This window comes from Canis aureus, chromosome 21 (genome assembly GCF_053574225.1).
Source record: "Canis aureus isolate CA01 chromosome 21, VMU_Caureus_v.1.0, whole genome shotgun sequence".
Taxonomy (NCBI): domain Eukaryota; kingdom Metazoa; phylum Chordata; class Mammalia; order Carnivora; family Canidae; genus Canis; species Canis aureus.
The window spans coordinates 10,635,894-10,662,922 of NC_135631.1; the positions used below are offsets into that span (position 1 = coordinate 10,635,894).

A 27,029-nucleotide genomic window follows, 5' to 3' on the forward strand; every position below is an offset into this window, starting at 1 on the left:
CAGAGGAGCCTGCAGGTACCCTACAGAGGTTCAGGTGCCGCTGTTGTGTATGCACGCCCACCAGTGTGGAACACCCTTGCAGTCCCCCTCATGTGGAGAAAGCCGCAGCAGAAATGGCTGGGCCTGGTCCACCTCAGCATCCACCCCACAGAGCTATGTTCCCCTTGGTCTCCACAGCTGCCCTTCCACCTCATCCAGCACCCTTATCTCAATACAATCGGCTCTCTGCCCAGCTCAAGCTGCTCAAGCTGCACATGAAGCCTCATAGAAAAAGTGCCTTCCACTCAGTACACACAACCATTTTCCACAATTACACCTGAGCTGTGTGATCTCAAGGGGACAAACACAAGTGACCAGACAGCAGGGCTCTAGGTCCACACACCCACAGGGCCACTGCTCCGCCCATACTTACCCCTCACCCTAATGCAGACCCAGGGAGGGGCCAGCCCGCTGCACCTGCACCCCACCCCCACATGCAAGGCCCTGCAGTGGTGGACATGGCCAGGCTGGTTTGGAGCAAACCAGTTTAAGCTGATATTTGTCAAGGGAGTGGCAAGGGCATTGACCTCTGACCGCTAGGTGATAGATGTAGCTTAACAACCAATACATAGTTGGATGGTGGGTTTTGAAGGACGGCCTCAGCCACAGCCTGACCCTGTGGGGTGAGAGGCTCCTGACGCCCGCCTACAAAGGCCTTCCCACACCCTGAGCTGTGCTACCTGCACCTCCACCCACACCCTGCCCACAGCAGCTAAGACACGGACAAGCTCCCTTTAGACAGCAGCCAGGGCTCCAGCTGCAGCAACTGCCCCCACGCCTCCTGCCCCCTCATACTCTATGCAGACCTGCACACACATGAGGACCCCAAACACCAGGTGAAGTCCCTGCCCTGGACCACTGCCCAAAACAATACACCCAGCTTAGAGCAGACACTCTCCCCAGGACACTCACTGCTTCAGCACCGAAGGCCTCACAACCTGGGGTCTGTGGTGCTTTTCAATGTCCAACTCAGCACTTCTAGAAGCCAAAGATGGTAACTGACATCCATCCAAACCTGCCTCTCTCCTCCTCATCTTCAACAAGCAACAGGAAGCAAGAAGAAGCAGACCCTATGAACCCCAAGAGAGGAAAACTGCAAAAGCACCAGAATCCTGGGGTCATGGCCATGACACCCCAGGACAAAGGCTCCTGTCCATCTGGCTGGCCTGCCCCCACCTCCTGGCCAGATTTAAGACCAGCAGAGACACAAGGGACAGAGAGCAGACAGGAAAAAGGTACGGAACCACACCACAAAAAAAGCAGGAAAGAAAACATGCCAGGAAGAACAATGTGGCATCTGGCATCCCGAAGACAGAAGAGGAGCCAAGTGGAGGACTGAAGCCTCGCTGAAGCCAGACGAGACGCAGGGAAGGCAGGGCTGCTAGAGGAGAAGATCGAACACACCTCACCTCAGGACAGACTGGGATACATACAGTGGGAGGGTGCAACAGAGGAGTGTGTCTGAACACAAAGGGAAGGTCGGACACCCACCAGGCACACAGCACACACAGGGGGGTTGTGGCCGGAGCTGGGGGTGCAGACCAGACAATGGCTGTAGGGCACCAGGGGCACAGCTGTGGAGGTACACACGCTCATGGCCAGCCCCTGTGGTCTTTTTTTTTTTTTTTTTAACCTGATCTTCTTGAGAAAGTTGCTACCTTTCTCTAGTGAGAACTGACAGTTCCTGAAGGTGCAGGGCTTGTCCGGGAGCAAACCTGCCTAGCATGGCTAGCGCCCTGAGCTCTGCCAGGAAGGGGCCTGGACAAGAAGGACCGAGGCCCCCTCCAACCAGCTGGTGCTGACTGTGGGCCCAGGGCAGGGGTCAGAGGCCGAGAGGGTCCCGGTCCTGAGGATATGAGAGACCAACTACCTGGCAAAGTTGTCTTCAGAGCCGGGAGCCAGCGGTGCAACCGCGGAGGGTGAGTCTGAGAACACATCCACAAGCAGCCCGCCAGAGGAAGGTGGGGGGCCCACAGGGGCAGGTGGTGCGGCCCCCAGACCTAAGAGGTCTGCGGATGGAGAAGGTGTGGACTGGAAAAGAGGGAAAAAGAGGGTCAGTGGGGAACCTTTGGGCACACCATCACCTGCACCCCCCACCCACATCTCCCACGAGGCTGCTCTGGGCAAGTGTCCAGCACAGGAGGGGTGACTGCACCCCAAAGTCAAGCCTGAAGCCACAGCTGGAGGATCAGTCACAATCTCACACAACTAGAAAAACAGTCAACCTTCTTTTACGAAGATTATTTAAATGGGAAAAAAGTTCTGAAAACGCTTTTGCCACGAAAGAGATCAAAAAGAAGACCCCACATGCCACTGTCAACCTTCCCAAGCAGAAGTCAGCATGAGAGATGAAGTCAGCAAGGAACTCAGGGCACACTCTTGGTTTAACTGTAGGTCTTACTGAGTCACAGATAAAAACCCTATAGAACATACATTAAAAAAAAAAAAATTGCTTCTGATACTAAGCAAAAGACAAAGCAAACAAATCACTGAGGGACCACGCCCCCCACTAAGCACTCACCCAGCTGACACATACATTCTGACCCTGCATCTGAGAGGCCGCAGGGCTCTGGTTACTGCTGCAGCAGTGCTGCCATAAGAACCAGGGATGAGCAGCTCAGCCCTCATCTTGAATGACTTTTGAGTGTTCCACTGAGTGTTCACGAAGATACAAGTTAGTTTGGAATTATCCGAGACCCCATCCTGATGCCATTTTACACTGCTGCATGAATATTTGGCTGGGTTTTCATGTACATTCATCTTTCCAGGAATGCAGCTACCCTACGAGCTGAAGGAGGCCTTTCCTCCTTCCCTTTCTTTCCTCAGCACGTGGGCACCCACCCTGGGCACTGGTCAGTCACACCCATGGGCAAGGCCTCTGCCCACCACCTGCTCCCAGTGTGGCCATACTAACCAGTTACATATGAAAATCAATATTAATATAAATAACTGCTCATTCCTCTTTCAAATTTAGTTAGTACACTGAATTTCCAAAAAATTATATGTGTCACTATGCAATACCATGTACAAACTCCACTCCAAGGTAAAGGAGGTATTACAAAACATGTGCTCTGCAAAGAGGGTGTGGGTCTGACGGGGCTGAGGACCCTCCTCTGTGTGATGGCCCCTCCTTCCCTGAGGCTAGAAGGGGAGGGAGGTGTGCAGTGCACCAAGACCAGCCCTGCAGGGGCTGCTGGCAGAGAAGAGGGGCTGGGCTCCTCAGGAAGGGGAGTGGCACTAATCACATGGGCCCCAGGAGAAGGGACAGGGACCACAGAGGAGCTGTCAAGAGACGGAATATGAGAAATTTCTGCAACATCAGTATAGGTCTAGATGGGACCTCTAAAGGTGGCTCCTGGCCCTCACTACACCTATGACAGTACTCCTGATGGCACAGCTACTCATCACACTGTCATTGTTGGAGTCTAACTATCTGAGGGGCATTATGAATTATGCAAGGAAGGTGTCTGTCATAGCTGACAGACCTGCAGCCTAAATGGGGATTATTTCCCCTCTGCCACCTATTCCAAGATCTTTACCACTTGTTCCTGAATAATGGTTCAAATGTTTGTTTAAAATTTCTTTTTTTTTAAGATTTTATTTATTTATTCATAAGAGACACAGAGAGAGAGAGGCAGAGACATAGGCAGAGGGAGAAGCAGGCTCCCTACGGGGAGCCCAATATGGGGCTCGATCCCTGGACCCCAGGACCACAACCCGAGCCAAAGTCAGACACTCAACCACTGAGCCACCCAGGCACCCCTAAAATTTATTTATTTGAGAGAAAGAGAAGGAAAGAGAGTCTCAAGCAGACTCTGAACCAAGGGCAGAGCCCAATGCAGACCTCAGTCCCAGGACCCTGAGATCGAGACCTGAGCTGAAGCCAAGAGTCAGAAGCTTCACCAACTGAGCCACCCAGGCACCCTGGGGCTCAAATGTTTTTGTTTTTGTTTTTTAAGATTTTATTTATTTGAAAGAGAGAAAGAAAGAGAAAGAGAGAGCATGGGTACACATGAGCAGAGGGAGGGGCAGAGGGAGAGGGAGAAGCAGGCTCTTAGCTGTGTTGTGAGCCTGAGGAGGTGGAGCTCAATCCCAGGGCTGTAGGACCCCAAGACCACAACCTGAGCCACAGTCAGGCACCCCCACACTTCTTAAAGTACGAAAATATTTTGTCCAGGGGCACCTGAGTGGCTCAGTCGCTTAAGTGTCCAACGCCTGATTTTGGCTCAGGTCATGATATCTGGGTTGTGAGATCAAGTGCCACATCAGGCTCTGCACTCAGCAGGGAGTCTGCTTAGAATTCTCTCCCTCTGCCCCTCCCCACACCCACATAGATGCATGTGCCCTTGCTTGCTCATTCTCTCTAAAAAATTTTAAAATTTTTAAGAAGAAAAAAAGAGAATCTTTTGCTCAGTTAAGTCAAATAGCACCCCAAAAGTTATAAGAGTTTTACAAAAGTAAGGCTGTTCTGTTGGGAGAACCCACCTGGACAAACACTCCCTTTCTAGATACCCTGTGCAGGTCTGCCCCAAGGCAGGAGTGCTGAGATCCACTGCCTCTTTGCTGCCTCCTCCTCCTTCCAGGACTCAGGGAGACCCTGCCCAGGGAGTCTAGTCTGCCTGGCACCCATCCACACAAGTTACTCCTCCTCACCTTGACGGCAACAACAGCAGGAACCAGAACAGCAAGGAGAGTCTCGCATGCCCACAGAGTGCATGTTGGCTCCAAGCTCCACTACCAGCCTGAAAGCCCCAGGAGGACTGGGAAGTCTCCACATATCCACCAGAAGTGGCCGTGGCGCCATCACAGACACTCACCATGCATATTCACCACACACAGACAAGCAACCAGAAGGCACAGGTGTCAAAGCCCCAGGCCCATGGAAGGTAGACCCAACCCAAGGAGATCAGCCTGTTACAAAGAAAACATTCTTCCAGCATCGTCCATGATCCTAAGTAAGACATGCTGACTGATGCTACTCCACAGTAAAACACACCAGTTTTCCACATAAAATCCAGGTATCTCAATGCCATTTTGAGGCAGGGCCTCCCCTTTGAGGTGGAAGGAAGACTAGAAGAAAGTTTCAGCCAAGAGAGACACCTTTCCCTTTTGTCCTGCTTCTCCTGCTCCCTTTGGAGGGGTCTCTGATCCAACCCCCCAGGAATCTGAGCACTGAGGACAAATGAGAACTCATGTTATCATGATACTGTCCACAGTACTGCCATTTCTCAGCTCAGAAGGGGCATCCCCTCAACAACCACAAACATCTACCCACCAGGCACCCCTAACAGTCAAGCAGAAAGCTCATAGCCTGAAGTTAAAACATTTGCCGAATTAACCTGCAAGAAAACCTCCCTCCTCCCCATTCCCGAGAATGTGCCTTATCAACAACTAGTTAAATCTTACACCTTCTCAAAGTGAGGCTCACATCCAGCATCAGTAAGGGGCCAATGGATTCCCAAGGGCCACAGCCTGGGTGCAGCTGGGCAAACCAGATGTGGCCCAAGGCCTAGTACATGTACACCTCTCAGGAAAAATCAAGAACCAAATAAGGAGAAACCAGTGACAATTGTCAGAATTGACATTAAAGCCTATTTCCTGTGCTTACATATGTGTGCTCAGCTGGCAGCTGGAGCTGCTGGAAAGGAGGAGGGTGTGGGGCTGCCTCCCAAGGCAGACAGGCATCGTAGTTTCTCCTGGACGAGAGCCCCATCCTGCATTGTATGTGTCCGTCTTCAGATGACACCACTGGCAGTGGAGCCACTGCCCCCAGCACCGAGGGAAGAACCCACCCTGGTGTAGCACAAACACCAGCTCACACACAAGCCCACAGGTGCACTGCCTCCAGACATCAGGCCACTTCACAAATATAATCTATTGACAAAACCCTGGCACTCAGATGACCTTTGGGACCTCCTCACAAACAAGTGTCCATGTGCCCTGGGGCACCTAGAAGGAGGGAGAGGTCAGTCATTGCCTTCAAGGCTCAGGTCCACTCTGCGCCCAGGGGACAGGTGCAAAGGCATGGAGTTTAAAAAGCCAGCCCTGTACGTTACCCAGGGACAAAGGGATGATGACCACCTGGAGAAAAAGCATGTATTTATCATTCACCACAAAACCAATTTGTGAAATTCAACTGCCAGAAATCAGGGAGCAGGCATCACACAGAAACACACCAGAAGATCCAGACTAAAATCACTTCCAGAAAGAAGGCATCGGGGCTCCAGAGACTTCTGTCACCATGGGGACCCCAATTCCAGGGCCCAGTGAGGCCTGAACATAGGGTTCATGGCAGGCCCAGTGTCCTAAGCTCAAAGGCCAGACACATGGTCAATAGGGGCACACAAGCAGACCTGGGGACAGGCAAGGAGACCCCACCAAAGAGCACCAGGACTCAGACACAAGCACACGCTTGACAAGCAAACCTCCACAGCCCTGGTCTGTCCACATATGGACACACATCCCCCCTGACACCCCTCCTCATAATGGCCACCTGATAGCACTAAGAAGTACTGTTCACATCACTGGACCAAGATCCCAGAAAGGAAACAAAGCTCTCTAGAATTCCTTCTGCAACAGACAAGCAGAAAGCCCGTGGTTGTGGGGAGAAAGGCCCAGCACCCAGGTGGCGGCTGCATGGCGGGGCTGGTGTGCACGTTCTCACAAAGCTCCTGCTCCAATCAGGAAGAGTCAAGAAACAACTCTCAGAACTCCATCTCCCATCTGACAAACATCAAAGGACATGTTTTCATTTATATGTGAATATTTTCACCATGTCACACAGAAAAGAAAAACTGGTTCTAATCCAATTCACCACTGAAAACCTCAAAGAACAGGATGAGGTGGGTCAGTCTGCTCCAAATCAACAAGGAGTAATTGGACAGGTCTCCTACATGATGAGGCAGTCCTGCAAGAGCAGTGAGTGACTGCATCATCTGAATCAAAGTTAGGACAGAGAAGAGCTGGACCCTTGGCAGAGGTCTGAAGGATGGCCTGAAATTTGGAGCAGGCACCTGGGTAAGAAAAGCTTCTGGAGGTCATGGGGAAAGGAGAGGTGAAGACCTAGGCTCAGTCCCACCGCTATGTTCTCAGCACATACGGTCAGACTCAACACAGAATTCTCCCCACCAGGCAAACACTCTGCTGGCCCTGAATCTAGGAGAGCAGACAACCCAGGAGCTCCAGCTGGGCATTGGCATCAGGAAGGGACCCACCGCGGCGCTGGCCGGGGCAGGCTCAGGGCCCCCATTGACATCTGCGCTCCTCTCCCGCTTAGCATCCTCCAGGTCTGTCACAGTGTTTGGGCCCTTCTTCTTCTTGAGCTTGGCCAGGATGGAAGACTCACGCTCTGGAAAAGGCGGCATCTCCTCCAGGACGGTTGCCTGGAGAAAGAAGCGCCAGGTGACCAGAGTTCAAGGCCCTGCAGCCTCCAGCCCCAAGACAAGTGACAACATAGCAGGGCGGGAGAGGCCAGAGCCTACCAGGATGTCGGTGCTGGCCACTGTGCTGAGCCTCAGATACTCCACGGCCCGCTGCTGCAGCTCTACATCCGCGTTCTTCAGCTGGCTGTCGCTGCGCAGCACATCCTGAATGGTGGTTTTCACCTCCGGAAAGAGGTTCACAAATTTGATGTAGGTAGACAAGAGCAGCGCCCTGGTGGGGACGCTGCACAGGTGGAACTTGGAGTGTAACAAGTTGAACTGGATCAGGGGGCTGCAGGGCAGAGACAGGTGGAGGCAGTCAGCCCTTGTCTCAGACACCCCGTGCATCTCACCAGCAGGTTAAGCGGGGAGCGGCTCTGGGAAATGGACCCACGTTCAGCCAGAGCCACTCCCATAAAAGAGAAGAATATGCCAGCAGGCACGCACCTCCAACTCTGGACTGAGTGCGAGCTTCCTCTCTAATAATGTCAGCCATATGACCACATGGCTGTCATCAACTAGAATCTCTGTTTTTATACAGCTTGAAGGAAAATAAAAGTATATGAATCCAGAGCTAAAGTGTTCTTGTTCTGGCTCTCCCAACAAGCAGGTAAGGACATCTGCCAGCCTTGACTCTGCCATCAGGTGAGGACCAGGAGGCAGAGAGCCAATATCACAACACAGTGCTCACCCGACTCCCACAGGCTCTCTCACCTGGATCTCGGGTCCCCAGCTATCAAGTTTCCAAACTCCCCCAGGATGTAGCCACCCACTTTGACCAGGTTCTCATGGCACGCCGGAGCCTGGAGAGCCTGTAAAACAGTGAGCACGATGAGCCTGAGGCACAGGAGCTCACAGCATAGGTGACAGAGCTAAGAGGCATCTGAGGTCAGAGTAGAGCCACTAAGTCATGACAATTCACCACAACTAAATAGAACTCGCGTCGGTTTCTGTATGTTAGTGCAAGCTTCCAGCAAAGCTTCCAGGAGACCCTCCTGGCTTTAGCACCCACCCCTTCCTTCTCTTCCCACCACTTCTATAGGTACATCAGAAGCAGCGGAGCCCCAGAAGCAGCGATGTGGCCAATCCCAGCCCTGGGACGAGAGCTGTGCTCTACTCAGGCCCCAGGTGGGGGCAGGTGCACATCAGCATCCTCCTGGGGGCACATGTCCCTCACCAATGGAGGCCCTGCTCGTACTGGAGACAAGGCTCAGGCAGAGGAGGTGTCCACAGCATGAGCTAGGACCTCTCAGAATAGCGGGTAGGAGACATGAGGGAAGCCAGAACCCCACACTTTATCCAGAGAGGGGCATCTGGACCATACCTCGAACACCGTCTTGGCAGCATAGCCCTGCACATCGTCCCGGTTGATGACAATCTGAATGACACGGTACCACACCTCTTCACTCACATAGTCACCAGCAATCCGGATCAGGTTGAGGATGGTGTCCACGTACCACGTGTAGTCCACAGCATACTTCTCCGCCAAGATGGCAACCTTCAGCACCTGCAGAGGGTAGAGTCTCAGGGCAGGTGTTCCAGGCCCCACAGCAGCAGCAGCAGCAGTAGTGGTAGCCATGGCGGCAGCAGGAGCAGCACTGGGTGCTTCCCTACGTCAACTCCAAGGGTTCAGAAGGACCGACGCATGTGCCAAAGCTTGCATGTGCAAAAAGCTTCCCATCCAATTCTCAATAGAGCCCAGAAAGTTTAAGACTTGCAGATTTAACTGGGGAAAACCAAACTACCCTCCAGAAATAAACTCAGAGAGACACAGTCTAGGAAAACACACAGGAGGGCTGGATCATTGCTACAGGAGGACACAAAAGCCTCACCCTGCATTGCCACCCGACTACAGCCTTGGCATGGGTCCCCCTGGGTCTCCTCCTGCTCTGGCCAGGTTTTCTCAACACTCTCCCGTCTACTCTTTGTGGGAGACCCCACACACTCGTTTCCCCCTACACACTGCAGAACACTCTAAGGGTCACATGCACTGCCCAGGGGCAATGGCACTGGGCTCTCCAAGAGCAGACCCTGGCTTCCTCACCCAGTCACCTTCTTGGGGGCACTAAGCCCTCTGAACAGCATCCGCTGTGAACACTAGACCCTGTCCTTCACACAGCTGCCCATGCTCACACCCCACCTTTCCACGCCTTCACCTTCCTAGAGCCTAGACCACCATCCAACTGCTTGGCCCGCCCTCTGGCGTCCACACCGACTCTCCATAGTGACGCCAGAGCAGCATTCCAAAACTCACTCTGCATCACTGCCCTCAGCTTAAAATCCTTTGATCCTAGAGCTTGCCCCAAAGCTGATCACACAGGGTTCCCCCGCCAGCATCTTCACTGCCTCTACCACACATGCCTCCTTGCCTCCCAGTGGCCCACCCCCCTGCACCTTCACCCTCTCCTGACAAGCTCACTGACACCTCCTGCAGAAGTCCCCCAACCCTTCACGACAATGCCTCCCAAGGCCCCCCACCCGAGGTCCAGAGCCCTGCCCCTGCCAATCCTTAGCCACTCTACAAGCAGGTCTGCCATCCTGCCTATGAGCTGCCTTCCCCATGGACAGAAAGGACCCTTGTGAGCAGGGCAGCACACAGAACATCAGGTGTGGCTGCCCAACAGCTAGTGTGACCCCAGGGCACATCCTCATACAGACCAGGCTGCACAGATGGGCAGACAGACCATTGACCTGGAAACAGAATGTTGGTCTTACTCCTCATATGACAAAAGCTGACTGAGGAACATCACTCATCATTTTAAAGGAAAAGCAGGAGCCAACACAGAGCTGGCTAACGTTCAAGACCTTAAAAACCTACCCAAATACACAGTCCATCTCTGCTCAGAACACACCAGCAGGGATAATGACCGTGCCCCAGTGACGACCGTGTCCCAGTGACTACCGTCCCCAGAGGCAGCTCCGCCCACACAGGCGTTAAGCCCAGGACCCGCTCCAAACACCTCCAAACATGACCCCCCACCACCCAACACTCCCTGCATGTCTATTCCTGGAGCTTCCTCCTCACTTTACTGGTTGGGCATCAGTGCAGCTCCAGGGTTGCTTCCTCTGAGAAGCCTTCCTTGACCTTCTTCTCCAGGGCTGCACTGCTCCTCAGTGAAGCATGGCCATGTAGTAATTAAGCACGCCACTTAGCATTGAAGAGCTAGCACCTGGCACAGCCTGGCCAGGGAGCCACAGCCATTCAATAAATGATCCCCTATAAACCTGAGTGTCTGATTGTAAGCGGAGTCACATATACCCAGAAGCTCTGAGCCTTTCATTTCCAAACCAAACACCAGCCTAGGAGCAATCCTGAGAGATACTTGTGGTGAGCTCTCATACTGGACACCTGCTCCCCAGGGCTCCCCACGAGGCCTCAGCTGCACCTTGCTACCCAGAACAACAAACAAGAAACACTTTTCATAGGAGACAGAGGCTGCAGGGTTGCTGACTTTGGCAAATGACCTCTCCACAAAGATTCACACTGAGCCCTCTGTGAATCACACATACTCAGGGCCCCCGTGTGCTGGCCACAGGATACCAGGAACCTGGTGTGCCCCAATTCTGCATCACCACAGCCTTCCCCACAGTCACCACGTGTGTGACTCTGACAAGGTGTTTGGTATATGCACCCACTTTGCTGATGATCTAATGCTGGAAATATCTATCAGGTAGGAAATGGTGGCTGTACTCAACATATCAGAGAGGAAGGAGTGTGTGCCCAGCACGTAAGCTATAATTCCAAGGTTCAATCTTGTAGACTTTTGCCCACAGGAATCTGAACTCGTGCTCACCTGAGTTGCAAAAGTATCTCACTGTGAGGGTCCCTGCTCACACAGGCTGTTCAAAGTCATTTCCGAAAGACTGAAAGGCTCCACTGAGAATGCTGATAGGAAGCTAAGGCAAAGGAATCTCTCACCCAGAACCAAGCAGATCCCCAGAAAAGTGCCAGAAAAGAATCACACACTAAGAAAAGGAAGACTGTTGGCGACATAATGGCCATCGGACTCACGATCTCCTCCCGGATAGAGTAGTCAGCCGTCTCCAGGTAGCTCAGCATCTCGGCCACAATCTGCTGAGCATTGCTGCGGTCACACATGGCGTAGAGGAGGTCCACAGCCCGCTGCCGGACGCTCACGTCCCGCTCCGTCTGGGGGTTAGGCACAGGGTGAAAAGCTACTCAAGCGCACTGTGGGCAGAGTGGCCAGACCCCAGTGGCTCAGGCACCCTTCTCCACCCAAAGCTCACTGTGAGCTCTTCCCAGTGAGCTCTAGACGCAGGGAGCACCGGATACATACTGCTCATGCAGAGCCCTTCACTCCTGCACTTGGGCCTAGCAGCTGTGGCCCCCCAAAAGCAAGGTGCATCCCTAGGGGTAGGTCAGAGGCCTCTCTACTGTATGGTCACATTCTGGCACCTTCCATATCACCTGGGAGCTCATCACAGTGCCACTCTCAGGTCCCACCCTAGACTGCTTCTGCAATGGAACAATGCTCAGCATAGGACAGCCTGGGAAGCATGGCTGAAGGACAGAGGAACAGGCAAAGGCAAGGGCAAATCTTAGGACTTCTGGCAATAACTGATAACTAACACCAAAACCAGGGCCAGAGAATACAGAACACCACAAAGCTAACTGCCAGCCCCTGTGTGGCATCTTATTCAAAACACACACCAAAAATGCTAAAACACAAAGGGATAGAGTCAGACCTGTTCTTAACCATAAGCCTGGGACAGAACAAGGGGCTCCGTGGCATCCCTGCCTGACTTCTGTTTCCCAGTGCCCTTAGTCTAGCAATCTCTAACACTAGGAGTACCCTCATGTCCCACCATGGGCGGTGAGCCCACACAGCCTCTTTTAGAGACCCATAAAGGGGTCTCAGCGGTAACAGGTTACCGCTGTTAAAGGTAACAGCGGAAAAAAAAAATAAAAAGGTAACAGGAGCAGGTCATCTCAACTTAGCTCTTCCAGCTCTAGAACTTAAATTCCTTGAGAAAAGTGAGTTTACTCAGAGACAAGGACAAAATATTTTTTCTATGAAAAAGAAGTGTTTGCAATGATTCATACATCTACCGTGACTAGGTTACATGCAAAACATGGTGTTCCAGGGACGCCTGGGTGGCTCAGCAGTTGGGCACCTGCCTTCGGCTCAGGATGTGACCCTGGAGTCCCAGGATCGAGTCCCACATCAGGCTCCCTGCATGGAGCCTGCTTCTCCCTCTGCCTGTCTCTGCTTCTCTCTCTCTCTCTCTGTGTCTCTCATGAATAAATAATAAAATCTTTTTTAAAAATGGTATTTCATACTGCGTGCTATAAGCTGACCTCATAAGCAGAGAAAGAATCATCCAGACAGTGAAAGCCCCAGAGGACAGACCACTTGCCTTCAGAGCATTGATGACTGTCTCGATGTGTGTCTTGACTGCCTCGTGGGAGAACTCGGAGCTGGCTAGCGTGCACATGCTCTCCAGGGCCAGGTAGCGCAGGTTGGTCTCCCGATGCTGCAGGAACTGGCCAAGCTGGTTACAGGCGCGGACGAGCAGGTTTGGCTCACTGCACAGAAAGGAGAAAGGGAGTGGGTGGGGGTTCCTCAGCACGCACCTCACAGACAGGACCACTCACAGGTCAGCATGGCAGGTGGCGTTAGAAGCCAGCACGCTGCTGAGGGAGACCTTGGGGCCTCCTACAATGAAGGCTAGTTTTACATTTGCTCTGTTCACTGCCACCTCATCTGCAGAATTCCACCAGCTCCAAAGAGCTAGTGACACAGAGGGACTATCCCAAACCGAGAGCTTCCTGAGCCTCTGTGCCAAGCTCACAGAGGGAACACTTAGGGTTCTCGCCAAGGGGCCAGAGAGGCACCTTGGCCAGAGGCAGCAAGCCTTGGTGAATGGCTGAACAAAGGCCTTGCACATGAGAAGACTCCTGAGAGCCACATGCACAGACACAGAGGCACGAGATCAGCGAACAGAGGCATGAGATCAGCGAGTCCTGAAGGACCCCTCCTCAAGGAGTTCTGGTTGCACTGCTATTTACTCTTGACTTTGTCCTCATGATGTCATTGCTCTTTAAATATCTTCAATAGGGCAGCCCGGGTGGCTCAGCAGTTTAGCACTGCGTTTGGCCCAGGGCATGATCCTAGAGACCCAGGATCGAGTCCCATGTCAGGCTCCCTGCATGAAGCCTGCTTCTCCCTCTGCCTGTGTCTCTGCCTCTCTCTCTCTCTCTTTATCTCTCATGAATAAATAAAATCTTTAAAAAATAAATAAATAAATAAATAAATAAATAAATTATACACACACACACACACACACACACACACACATATATATCTTCAATAAAGACCAAAGGGCTTCCTCTAAAATCAGAACTTTTAACAGTTCCCAACCCTGCTGACCAAGGACTCTCCATAGGATATTCTCTCACAAGAAACTACATCTGCCCAGAAACACTGAGGTGGAAGGCAGCTAGGAGAGGGCCTGCCAGGCCACCTGTGCCCCACACCACCTTGGGGGTGTGCAGCAGTCTGCAGTCACGGGACCCTAGGGGCATCTCCCCACAGTCCTACCTAGGAGCCATACTGCCATGCTAACGGGAAGTCTAAAATAAGGCATCATTCACAAGGCCACAGGCAGGAAGGCCACAGGCAGGAAGGACCACCAGAGCTGAGGAAGACAGGCAAGGAAGCAAACCATTCTACATCTACCATCGCCCCGTGCTGTACTGACACACATGACCGTTCTACCCCCTCCCCATAAAGGCCTCAGACCAACGCTGAGAGCAGCTTTGTGCTGCAGGATAGTTAACAGGCACACACCCCCATCCCTCCTGTAAGGTTATGGGAGAAGCCAAGCAGGATCGGGGTGCCCAAGGGGAGCAGGAGAGGCCCTCAGGAAAATGGTGCAGAAGTCTGAGGCCAGAGAGATCAGGGAGTGCTGGAGGAGCACGAAGAAAAGGGACTGCACAGGGGCCTAGGCCCGTCTGAGGAGTGCAGAGACACCGTGTCAGTGTCGGGAAGGATAAGCACCCTATGTCATCCAACAGGCCTCCTGTCAACAAGAAAGGGCACACATACGTGTTTACGAGGGGTGTATCGTCAAGCCCACTTACGGGAAAGGTCAAGGGAAGGAGAGCACCATCCACTGCTGACCCACCTATCGTGGTGAATGATCAGGCTGATCGCCTCAAAGAGCACGGCGTTCTTAGCGTTGGAATGCTGCACTTTTTTTGACTTTGGTGGTTCCTGGGCTTTGTTCAGAATCGTCTCCAGGCACTCGGTCAGGCGGCCTCGCACTGCGGGGTCTTCTGGGCAACACAGAGCACTGTGAGGCAGGGTTCCCCACACCCACCAGCCCCTCCCAGCCGCACCACCTCACAACCCAGGGGGAAATGGCTGGTGCACATTCCTGGTCCAACTGCAGAGCTACTGAAAATGAGAGGATTTAATAGCCAGGGTACCTACACATACATTTTAAAGCAAATATGATACACAACACCTTCGCTGCGTTACAGATTACACAAATCAAGAGAAAATAAAATCTCACAGTTTGAAAGACAGGAGGCAAAAGATCTTTTGCTCCACCTTCATTCTCAATAGATAGAGAGAAAATATTACTAAAGCCAATAAAAAGAGAAAGAAATGTTTAAAGTTCTAACTAAACCAGAGAAAAAAAATAATAGACAAAAAAAAAAGAATAAGAAAGCAGTAAAAATGTCAGAGGATCAGAAACAATCTGTCCACCAAAACCCCCAGCACCTCTGGGGTGTCGCAAATCCAGCCACTGGAGAGAGAAGCAGAACTCTGAGGACGATCACAGGAGGGGTACCACCAGGACCCAGCCACCTAGAAGCCCAAAGTTTAGGGGCCAGCCATGAGAAAACTGAAGTTCACAGTCTAAAAGGAGGGTCAGATGAGGAAACTCACACCCACAGGCAGGTGGAGATGCCCCAGATCTCAGAATGAAGCAGCAGGATGGCCGCTAGGCAGGCCGAGCAGGCAACCAGGGGCAGCAGGGGGATGCAGTAAGGAGCAGGGCCATTGGAAGCATCTATAAAAATTTTCATCTACATTCTTCAGCCAAGAAATTCTATTTCTAGAACTAGTTAAATGTAACATTGTCGCCATAAAATATGAACAGAAAAATATCCCCAATGCATACATTAAAGTTATACAGATTATTAAAAATTTACATAAAGTTTGTAGGCCTTTCAAGTTTTACTGAAAAAGTGTGTTTCAAACCCTGCACAGATCTGATACTATATAAAAAGCAGAAATAATCCCAAATTGTAACAAAATTTTGAGTCCTCTACCCACTGCTCTAGGAAAGCCAAAATGTGTGGCAGCATCACAAGGATCCACAGAACAAGAATCAGTGCTGGGAAAGGACTAATAAAAATAATAAACAAAAGACATAACCCTAAGATACTGAAGTAAATCCCACTCGAGAGGTCTTTGCTGCATAGCTGTTACCTGGGGGTGGATAGCACTGTAGCAACCTCAGAAGTTTTACGGACAGCCAGGGAGCCGGGACAAAATAGTAGGTATAATCCTGAAGGTCTGTGGATGCAGATGTCACAATCTGTAAGACAATACAGGGTGCGGGCAGATGTCACTAAGGCCCTCAGTGTGGTCCTCAGATCACACACTGAGAAATGGTTCTGTTCAATGAGCTAAGAATATTAATACACTTCTCTCACTTTAGAAGTAAAGGAGCATATCGATGCCAGGCTCTCAGGGAGAGCGTCCCACCCACTGTCACTTTCAGGAGTGGTACCACATGCTCTTACTGTGTAACAGCTACCCCACTCTGCAAGCACAAACCAGCTGATACCACTGACCTGAAAATGCTACAGAATTCAAATGGTCCTAGACTGGGAACCCAATCTTTCCTTTGTGGACCAAGAAGTGAGTAAAATACAAAAGGGAGAACTTTGGTCCCCTCAGAAGGGAGAAGTTGGTGTTCTGAACCCAGCCCCGTACCTCCACAGGCCTCCAGTGCCAACCCCTGCCATGAGCTCACCAAGGCCAAAGAGCAAGTTTCCTTCATTCATGGTTCCATCTCCTTGGCCGTGGAGGTCCTTGGCAGGGCAGACATTCCCTCCACCTTCTGAATATATGACTGCCCTAAGACATTTCATTTGCACTAACATACAGCCCAGTGCCTTCCCTACCCCCATGCGTCAGGGAGGTCAGAGGAGTGCCATCCTACAAAGTTCACAGGTGTGACACTTTAGGTCATATGTAAGCACATTCAGGAAGGTTTCACCCTGACCCCTGCCCTCAACTCCAAGACAGCAGCCCAGACCCAGGACATGGCCCCTCCTGCAGGAAGGCAAGCTCCACACTGTAAGGCATGGACAGGACAAGTAAAGCAATCAGAGGGCCTGAATGACATGGAGCAGAAGACAGGGAGCACTCTGCTCCTCAAGACACAAGGAGCCAATGCAGGCTGTCTCCCACAACTAAAGCCACACTCAGAAACTTAACTTATAAATCCACACATTTGAAACAAATACAAAAATAAAAGCAATGAAGAATTCACCTCAAAGATTTACAAAGGGACTAGCAAATTAACCCAAGAAAGTAAAGGAAATGAAACAAAGATAGCAACAGGGGCACCTGAGTGGCTCAGTGGTTGAGGTCTGCCTTTGGCTCAGGGCATGATTCTGGGGTCCTGGGATCCAGTCCCACATCGGGCTCCCCACAGGCAGCCTGCATCTTCCTCTGCCTATGTCTTTGCCTCTCTCTCTCTCTCTCTCTCTCTGTGTGTGTGTGTGTTTCTCATGAATAAATAAATAAAATCTTTAAAACAAAGATAGGAAGAGAAAGCAGCCAGGGAGGAAAACCACAACAGAGACAGCAACAAGTCAGAAGCCATTACACTCAATGGGCTTATCAGGGATGTGAAAAGGCACAAGCAGCCCATGGGAAAGAAAAGGGGGCAAGAGTACGGCCCACACCCCCTTGACCCCACAATGTACAGAGACTTTCTATCCATACATTTGAATGTTCAAATTAGCAAATTCCATGAAAATAAAATTTAAAATCCAACCAAAACTGATGAAAGGACAGAAAATGTAAAGACCCGTACCTCATTAAATAAGCTGAATCCAAAAGAAGAAACTCTCACACAAAGAAACTCTAACTTCATATGGCTTCACCAGTTAATTCATGATAAAAGTATTAGCAAAGTTATAGAAAGGAATTTCCTTAGTGTGACAGAGAACCAACAACCACAAAGCCAGGAAAACAGCCCATCATGTGAAACACTGAAGACTCCCCCTCGAGGCAAGGAAGAACATCCTCTCATAGCCACACCGAGTGCAGGTCTGTGTGGGAGTGGGAAACACATACGAATACAGGCTGGGAAAGAAAACTCATCATCCACAGACATGATGGAGTACAAAGGAGATCTAATGCAACCTACACAGAAATTACTAAAATTAGTGAGCTTGGCAGAGTTGCCAACCCCAAGATCAATGTACAAATATCACTTGCACAAACCAACACATGGTGGTTATAAAACACACTTAAGACATCGTTGGGGGACACGTGGGCAGCTTAGTCAGTGAAACATCTGACTTCGGCTCAAGTCATAATCTCTGCGCTCAGTGGGGAGCCTGCTTCTCCCTCTGTCCCTTCCCTCCCACTCATGCTCTAGGTCTCAAATAAATAAATAAAATCTTAAAAAAAAGATATTGTTATGAATAGCATTTTAAAAATAAGCTGTATAAAGATGAATCTAACAAAAGATAAAGTAATCTCTACTCAAGAAGTTCTAAAACATTACTAAGAAAAATTAAGGACTCTCCAAATAAATGGAGAGGGACACTATGGTCATGGATTTAAAGACTCAATATTGTAAAGATTTTAATTCTTTCAAAACTGATCTACAGATTACAGTCCCAACAGGATTTTGGGGGTGGGGGAACAAGATATGAGGGCGTGCTCCACTGGACATCCAGTTCCAGTAACTAGACAGCACGCCTCTGTGCAAACTGAACAGACAGCAGCAGGGTGTGCAGACCTAGCTCACTGGTTTCTGGCCAAGGTGGCGCCCAGCGGGATGGTGTCAGGGAGGCACTAGGACAACTGGAGAGACACAGAAGCCAGTCCCAAGGTAGCTGTCAACCTAAATGTGAAACTGCAGAACAGGGGCAGACTTCCTAGACAGGGAACAAAAGGCACTAACCAGGAAGGAAAGGGTTCGGGCACTAGAACTGAGAGTCTGTGATCACAGAAGGCTTCACCAAGGCAGCGAAACGGCAAGTTACAGAGCAGGCTGAAGCATACAAAGATGCCATTTTTGAACACCAATCATGGTTAAATGTGGGCAGTTTTGTTTGGTTCAATCTAACATAACAAAGTGCTCATATTTAAATATAAAGAATTTCTTCTACAAGCCAACAAAAAGGAAACTATTTAACGAGAGGGATGCCTGGGTGGCTCAGTGGTTGAGTGTCTGCCTTCAGCCCAGGGCATGATGTGATCCCACAGCCCCAGGATCGAGTCCCTCATCGGGCTCTCTGCATGGAGCCTGCTTCTCCCTCTGCCTATGTCTCTGCCTCTCTCTCTCTCTCTCTCTGTGTCTCTCATGAAAAAATAAATCTTTAAAAAAAAAAAGACATTCAAAAAAAGCAACAAACATGCAAAGCCACTCAACCTTGAGGATAATCAAAAAAATGTAGATTTAAATTACAATGAGACACCACCATGCCCCCAGGATGGTTAAAATCTAAAAAGCCAAGATGCAAGGCACTGGGAACCGCACACTGCTGGCAGGAAGGCCAGCTGGTACAGCTGCCTGCTCACCCTTCGAGGTGACCCAGCTATGCCACCTCTAGAGACACACCCACCAGCAATTCACTCACATGAACCAACCAAGAGATAGCCAAGCTGGGTCACTCCTAATCACCTCAGCGTTGGGGTACATTGTGGTGTATTCATACAAATTCCACACAGCATCAAAAACGAAGGAATGGCACACAAAACAATTATGACAACTCCACAACACTGAGCACTTCGAGTCAAACACAAAAGAATAGATGACACGTAGGGTCCCTATGGACAACAATTCAAGATGCCCGATTTAAAGAACATGTGCTCAGGCAGCAGAGCAAATGAGAGCAAGCAGTGAGGCTATCCAAGTGAGGACAGGGCTCCCTGTGGTGGGGAGCACCGGCCAGTATCCCCGTTCCCCACCCTGCACGGTGGCCGAGCAGCTCTCAGGAAACACAACCGTGAGCTGGGCTGCCTTATTCTGGGCACTTTCCCATATGGACAGGACATTTCTCAACTGACAAAAAGGTTGAAAGAAAACCCAACAACATCCTAACCAAGGCAAGTTCTCACTCCTCAATTTACAAACTGAGCCAAAGACCTTGTGTTCTAAATAGTAAGCTAATATCTTAGTTAAATAAAATAACTAGGACCAAAACACACTCTGATACCCGTTCCCCATCAATAAACTTACCCTGCTTAATCTGGAGACGGCCAGAGAGACAGAGGTCTTGAACTCCTCAGGATTCTTCTGTGCCAAGGTGGTGATGAGACTAGTGGCAGCAGTCACCACGCCCTGGAACAAACACACAGCAGATGCATACTATGAGTACATCCAACATGCCTGAAGCTGTCTTCTCATTGTAAACTCATTTTCCAAATAAAATTTTAAAACTGAGAGCAACAACCTAGAGCCCCTGGGCCAAATTCAAAACTACTTTGCCCCACCATGTCTTTAAAAACTGAGATAGCACACAGGCATTGTTTTCATCTTGGAGCTTCTGAGAACCTGGGCATTCGGCAATTCAAGGGCCCAGACCCCTGCCACAGTGGAGGCTGTTGGAGGGTGGCAGCAGCCCCAGGCAAATCTCCACCTGCCCCTCTACCCGACTGCCTTATTCTGGATCTGGTTCCCTGTCTGGCCCTGTAGTCAGCTGCACTCACTGCTGCCCCTAATGTAAATCACTCCGTGTAGGGGCACCCAGCTGGCCTCAGTCAGTAGAGCACCCAACTCTTGATCTCAGAGTTGAGTTTGAGCTCCATGTTAGTTGTAGAGATTATGTAAAAATAAAATCTTAAAAACAAAAGGAAAAAACCACACTCTGAATGGACCGGGGAAGGCAATGTTACCTTTAGACTCATTTGAATCTTCACAACCCAAAAGTAAGACTGTGGAAAACAGCAGCTGAAAGAGCCCATTCTTCCCCCTCTTGAAAAGTAGTCTGGGTTACACATCTCTGCATGCTGGTCCCCAAAGCATCCCTGGCCCCACAGAGCCCACCCCACACAGCATCCTCTCTCAGTGCACAGGATCTCCCACGCAGCACAGGGACATCTCTGCTCCTGGCCCAGGACAACTAGGAGCTGCTCCCACCAACTCTTGTCTCTTGAAGGGAAATACTGGTTAAGTAAGTAAGTTCTCTCATAAATATAAAATAGTAAAACAAAAGAATGATACTTATTGACAATGAAGATGCAAACAAAGCTCAGGAAGCCACCCGGATCATCATTTAACCCCTCTGGTCTTCCTCCACCTCACCCCTGAGCAGGTGGGGGAAGGGCAGCATTTTCTGCAGCTACAAAGGCACAAGGACAGTGAGCCCCGGCCCCAGCGATGCACCTCCTTCAGCTTTCTACTGACAACCTGAAAGCTATCCTAAAGAAACAGATCCAACCGGCCTCCTGGACTCTCCTGACCTCGAGACCAAAGATAGCCACATCTCAGGCCACCTTTAATGACAAAGCCAAGAGGTGCATGACACAGCAACCACAGCCATATAAAGGACAGCCGCCACCAAGAGAACAGAGAACACACGCAAAGAGCAGAGATGAAAAAAGACAGTGATGGGCTTGGCCCTCCTGTGGTTGAGGTGGGTTGTAGCGGCCCATGGCCAGGCACATACCAGGCAATACAGCTGGTGAGCCAGTCATGGGCATCAAAACACTGGGGCTGTGGAATCATATAGTGTCAAAAGAGATGAACTCCCACAGCCACCACTCTGGAAAACTGCTGAGTGTGAACACCTGTTGGGCATGTGGTTCGGGCCTCCTGAGCTGCCCCAGCTCTGAACCTTCATCACCTCCTGGCTCAAGTCTAGATCTTCTCGAAGACACTAAATCCCTCTAAGCCTCAGTTTCCATATGTGCAAAACTGGAAAAAGCCCCCCTGCTTCCCAGGGTCTGCCTGGAAGGCGACTTGTAGCCTCGAGCCTCACAGCCTCCAGCATGACTTCCCGACTCTACAAGTGGAGTCTGAACTTGAAAAGACTGAGCAGGACCCATGTGACCCAGCATGCAGTCCCAAACCCTACTCCCCCCAAGTCCCTTCCCTCTCCCTACAACATGGCTGCACAGACCTAGCTCCACTCTGAAGAAGAGCTGCCCTGCTTGGACACAAATATCCCAGGAAGTATGGGCAATGACAATGTGGGAACAGCCACAGCAGAAGCAAGCATGCCAATGACACATCCACCAGCTCTCTCCTCTAATCTGCGTGCAATGATCTTTTTCTTTTTCTTTTTTTTTTTTTTTTTTTTTTTTTTTTTGAGGAGGAGGAGGAGGAGTGAGGGGCATAGAGAGAGTGAGAGAATCTCAAGCAGGCTCCCAACTGAGTGCAGAGCCCACTGCAGGGCTTGACCCCACAACCCTGAGATCATGACTTGAGCCAAAATCAAGAGTCATATGCTCAACTGACTGAGCCAGCCAGGCTCCCCTATTTTTAATTTAATTTTTAAAGTAGATTTCTTTCTGGGAAAAAAATGTAGTAACCAGTTAACATACTCATACCTATCCACTGAGCAGGAAAAATCTGTGTTGAATTTCAATCCTCTCATTTATACAACAAAATGCATGTAGCACAAAGCCACTGAACCCAACATCAGCTCCTATTTAAACCTGACTGCTGGTGTCACGTCTTTGTGTACCCCTTCCAGTGTAACCCATGTCACATCACAACCACAAAGTCCCCCCTACACCTCTCTGTCCTTATCTACAACACAGGGAGGACAGTCAGGCCGGGCCTGTGCAGTGACCATGTAGATTAGTAAGACTGCATGCCAGAGCTTAGGTTGGGGTCACTGACACCCTCCTCATTACTCCAGATAGGCACACCATACAGAATGCCCTCCCAAAACAGGGTACTTCCAGGAGACACTGATCTCTCTCTTATTCATCTGCACAACCCCAGCACAAAGGAGGCCCTCTGACGACCAGTTATGTGGTGGGCCAGAGGCCATGTCTGTGTTGTCCAATCCCAGGGAAGGGGGAGCTCCTCCCCCTAGCCACACGGCCCCACAAGTGCTCACACACTCAGTGGACTGAGCTGTGGAAGTCTGCCCCCAGCATCATAAGAAACTACACTAAAAAAAAAAAAAAAGAAAGAAACTACACTTAGCTGCTTTCATAGTGGCTATTCCAGAAACAGTTACTCAGTGAGGTGAGAGAGGCCACGACTCCACAAGTATTTACCAAATGCTGGTCGTTGAGAAGGTGCACAACTCGGGATGTCCAGTCACCCATGGGGACGAGATCAGGAGATGTTCTATACAAACGCAGCAAACAAAGGGCGGCACTCTGCTTCACGCTGTCCATGGTGTCTCTGAAAGACAGACACCGGTGGTCACTCAAGAATACACTCAGCACCCCATGTGGCCCCACCAAGCTGAGCAAGGCCCCAAGCCTCACAGAGAAGACCCACGGTAACCTGGAGACCAGGTTGCTTCCACCTCTGAGTGTGATCAAGCTCATGCCCACCTCCTCTAAGAGGTCATGTGTGGGCTGTGTCCAGACAGTGGCAGAAGGCTGTCTGCTCGAATGACTTTGCCTCTGACTTCACCTCAAAGAAAATCAACAGCAGAGAGTCCTGCCAAGAAGTCTTTCATCTCCAAAAGTGTCCATTCTGGTGTTTTTCCCAAATGCTGAAGAGGACCTTGGCTATGCAAGATGGAGCATATTCAACTAATGTTCCTCTGGATCGCGATTTTCGTTTAACAATTCACTTAATAACACACAATCAAAACAGTGTTAGAGAGCCTTGCACTCCCACCAAACTCCTCTGGTGACTCTCTCCTGCCCCCTGCCTTCACTCTGTGCCCTCCTGCCCCTTCAGCACAGTTGATTGTGAAGAGCCAGGCTCCTGCACTATGGAGCCCAGCATCCCAAGAACAAGCCCAGCGTCTCAGGGACACAGCGAACACTGAGAAGCTATAGGTCAGAACAATTGTAGATGCCCCAGGAGAGGGGCTTTGGAGGGTTTCTGGTTCAGGTTTTAATGATGCCTAAGGGGGATCCCTGGGTGGCGCAGCGGTTTGGCGCCTGCCTTTGGCCCAGGGCGCGATCCTGGAGACCCGGGATCGAATCCCACGTCGGGCTCCTGGTGCATGGAGCCTGCTTCTCCCTCTGCCTGTGTCTCTGCCTCTCTCTCTCTTTTTCTCTCTGTGACTATCATGAATAAATAAATAAAATCTTTAAAAAAAAAAAAATGCTGCCTAAGGGCAGACAATGTTCCCAACACTCTGTCTACCCCTCAGCCTCCCTAGTCCCAGCCAAACTCTGCTGGGCCACCAGGGAAGCTACAGGCCCACCAAGGAATAACCCAGGGCAGGCTCTGTGGAGAAGAACAAGTCAGCATTCTCAAAGCACTGGTCCACATGGTGGGGGCTCTCGGTCCACATGGAGGGAAGAGAAGGGTTTGCACTGTCTTTACCATTCACCTCCCTGGTACACTTCTGGTTCCTAAATGAATCCAACCCGAGAAACCTCCAAACTGCTACCCATTCTACTCCAAACGGAAATTACCTTAGTAAAAAGTTCTGTCAGATGCTATACTACCTGGGAAGCAGGAGCTACCTGCCCCTCTCTCTGGTCCCACAACTTCCTCACAAGGAGCAGCAAGGAACAAGGCAGTGCGCCCTGCAGGCCTCGTGGCAGAACTGCACTAGTACCAAGGAGCCAGTGTGTCTCTATGCTTGCAACAGTGCATCCCAACTAGCACAGGAGGGCCTTCCCATCCTGCCCTTCCCACGCAGCTCCGACGCCCACCCTAGAAGAATACTCCAGAGGAGGGAAGTACAACATCCAGCATCCCCGGGAGGCCAGGGAGAATGCTGCCACCTTGTTTCCATTCTGTCTCAGGCCCAGGGCTCAATACCTGCACAGCTTCTCTTTCTGAGTGCAGAATGAACCTCAGCATAACAGACACCCTACTGAGACGCCTGGGTGGCTCAGCGGCTGGGCAGCTGCCTTCGGCTCAGGTCATGATCTCAGGATCCAGGATGGAGTCTTGCATCAGGCTCCTGTGAAGAGCCTGCTTCTCCCTCTGCCTGTGTCTCTGCCTCTCTCTCTCTCTCTCTCTCTCAATGTCTCTCATGAATAAATAAATCATTAAAAATAATAATAATAACTGAGGAGCCAATTCTGGTGCAGGGATTTGACTTTGTTGAAACCAAGTCACTACACACTCTCCCTTGCAGCTCCTCAGTCTATCTCTGGCCATCTCCGTGAGCTGTCAATGGCTTAACTGCATTTTCAAGTGCTGAAAATGGTTTTCAAGTATGGCTTGTGGGTAGCCCGGACCTGGTATCTGTGACCTTGATTCTGACAGACACTTAGCTGGGCAAGGCCTCCCCCACTGTTGGCGCCCCAGGCCTTGTAACTCGCAGACATGGCTCAGTTGTCCTCCTGCAGCAGGGCTCTCTCCCCGCCCATCCACTCTGATGTTCATCCAGGCTGGGCTTCGTTATGCACCCTCTGTGTCCTTTTAATCTGCAAACGCAGTGCAGCCTTTATTCTAGGAAAATGTTCTCGAATTATCATCTGAATACTTGCCAGAGATTACCTCTGTCTTACATTTAATTTTCCAATAATATTTACCAAGCATGTGCTGTATACCAGGTATTGTTCAAAATGCAGGAAATAAAGCAACAGCCATAGCAGACAAAAACCTCAGCCCCCAGGGAGCTTGCCTTCTGAGGGTGGAGGCAGGCAGTACACAGACGTGTTCACTGGCATGTGCCAGAACAAAAAAGATGCCAGACAGAGGCCAGAGGGAGCAAAGAGGACCAAGGAAGGCCTTGCCAGGCCTGGAGCAGCCCTAACGGGTAAGGAAGAAAAAACGTGAAGCCCTAAGTCCACACCGTCCCCAGCTCTTTCAGATGGACCCAAGGCCTCTTCTGTCTTGGTACCTCTGCTCTCAGGGTGTCCATCATGCCCTGCAGCCCTCCGCGGCAGACACGGAATGGTGTCATCTCAGCCCCCCAACTTGGTTCCTCGGCTCTGCAGCCCCTTCTAGGGTGTGACTGACTGCTGGCACATCCTCTGTGAGCCTTCCCCACTCACAGTCCTCTGGGGCCTCGTCTCCAGCCTGGTCTCTCTGTCCACCTCTGGTGCCACACACTTTGGACACTCCTCCAGGGCTTGTGTGGCCACAGCCCTTCTCGTCACTCCTCTAGCCCAGGGCTCACCCCCAGGGCACAGCAGGAGCCAGGCGTGCAGGATGTGGAGTAGCATTCCCAGGGTCCTCGCCCAGAGCGCTGTGGCCTCAGTATGCTCACTGCCAGTCATCCTGGAGGAGGTGGTCCCCCAAGTCCTGATGAAGTGCCCAGGACTGGGGCACTTGTTGGGCCAGACATGTCACCAGGGTGTGAGCCCTCAGTTAGTTTCCCAACTCAGCAGAGACCTGGAATATGAAGCAGGGCCCTGCCTCTGCCATGACCCATGGCACTGGACAGCCCAGCACGGTTTCAAACTCGTCCAGAGCTGCCTGCTCTCTCGTGTGGCCTCTCTCCAAATTAAAGGGGGTTAGTTTCTAAGAATTCTCAGGATTTGGGTGTTTGGCCTTTTCTTTGGTAATGCTCTTGAGAAAGGGCAGGAAAGGACCCTGTGCTACACCATAGGATAACTGCATTCCCTTCTTCAATGGTTGAAGGTTGTAGTTGGTTGTAGTTGGCAGGATTCCTCTATTTTTTTCTTTTTTTAAAAGATCTTATTTATTTATTCATGAGAGACACAGACAGAGAGGCAGAGGGATAAGCAGGCTCCCTGCGGGGAGCCCGATGTGGGACTTGATCTCAGGACCCCAGGATCATGCCCTGAGCCAAAGGTAGATGCTCAACCACTGAGCCATCCAGGCTCCCAGGATTCTTCTTCCATCTACCTTTTTTGTTTTTTTTTTAAAGATTTTTATTTATTGGGCAGCCCCATTGGCTCAGCGGTTTAGCACCACCTTCGGCCCAGGGCGTGATCCTGAAGACCCAAGATCGAGTCCCACGTCGGACTCCCTGCATGGAGCCTGCTTCTCCCTCTGCCTGTGTCTCTGCCTCCCTCTCTCTCACTCTGTGTCTCTCATGAATAAATAAATACATAATTTACAAAAAAATAAAAATAAAACAATAAAGATTTTATTTATTTATTCATGACAGTCACAGAGAGAGAGAGGCAGAGACACAGGCAGAGGGAGAAGCAGGCTCCATGCAGGGAGCCCAACGCGGCACTCAATCCCGGGTCTCTAGGATCACGCCCTGGGCTGAAGGCGGCACTAAACTGCTGAGCCACCAGGGCTGCCCTCTTTCATCTACTT

The 27,029-nt window shown here is 50.7% G+C and overlaps 1 protein-coding gene across 4 annotated transcripts in view; it reads right to left on the bottom strand.

Moving 5' to 3' along the window:
• AP2A2 (adaptor related protein complex 2 subunit alpha 2) overlaps positions 1–27,029 on the bottom strand; it is a 97,546-nt gene that overhangs the window by 6,712 nt on the left and 63,805 nt on the right. For 2 of the 4 annotated variants that reach the window (XM_077862934.1, XM_077862937.1), the window contains 11 exons: positions 22,922–23,051; positions 19,929–20,030; positions 15,926–16,034; positions 14,610–14,760; positions 12,846–13,008; positions 11,473–11,616; positions 8,785–8,967; positions 8,175–8,272; positions 7,521–7,752; positions 7,254–7,421; positions 1,910–2,070 (listed from right to left, as the gene is read on the bottom strand). In XM_077862934.1, the coding sequence (XP_077719060.1) occupies positions 1,910–2,070; positions 7,254–7,421; positions 7,521–7,752; positions 8,175–8,272; positions 8,785–8,967; positions 11,473–11,616; positions 12,846–13,008; positions 14,610–14,760; positions 15,926–16,034; positions 19,929–20,030; positions 22,922–23,051 (1,641 nt within the window). The remainder of the gene's footprint in view (positions 1–1,909; positions 2,071–7,253; positions 7,422–7,520; positions 7,753–8,174; positions 8,273–8,784; positions 8,968–11,472; positions 11,617–12,845; positions 13,009–14,609; positions 14,761–15,925; positions 16,035–19,928; positions 20,031–22,921; positions 23,052–27,029) is intronic. The other 2 variants (XM_077862936.1, XM_077862935.1) reach the window with 2 other exon arrangements.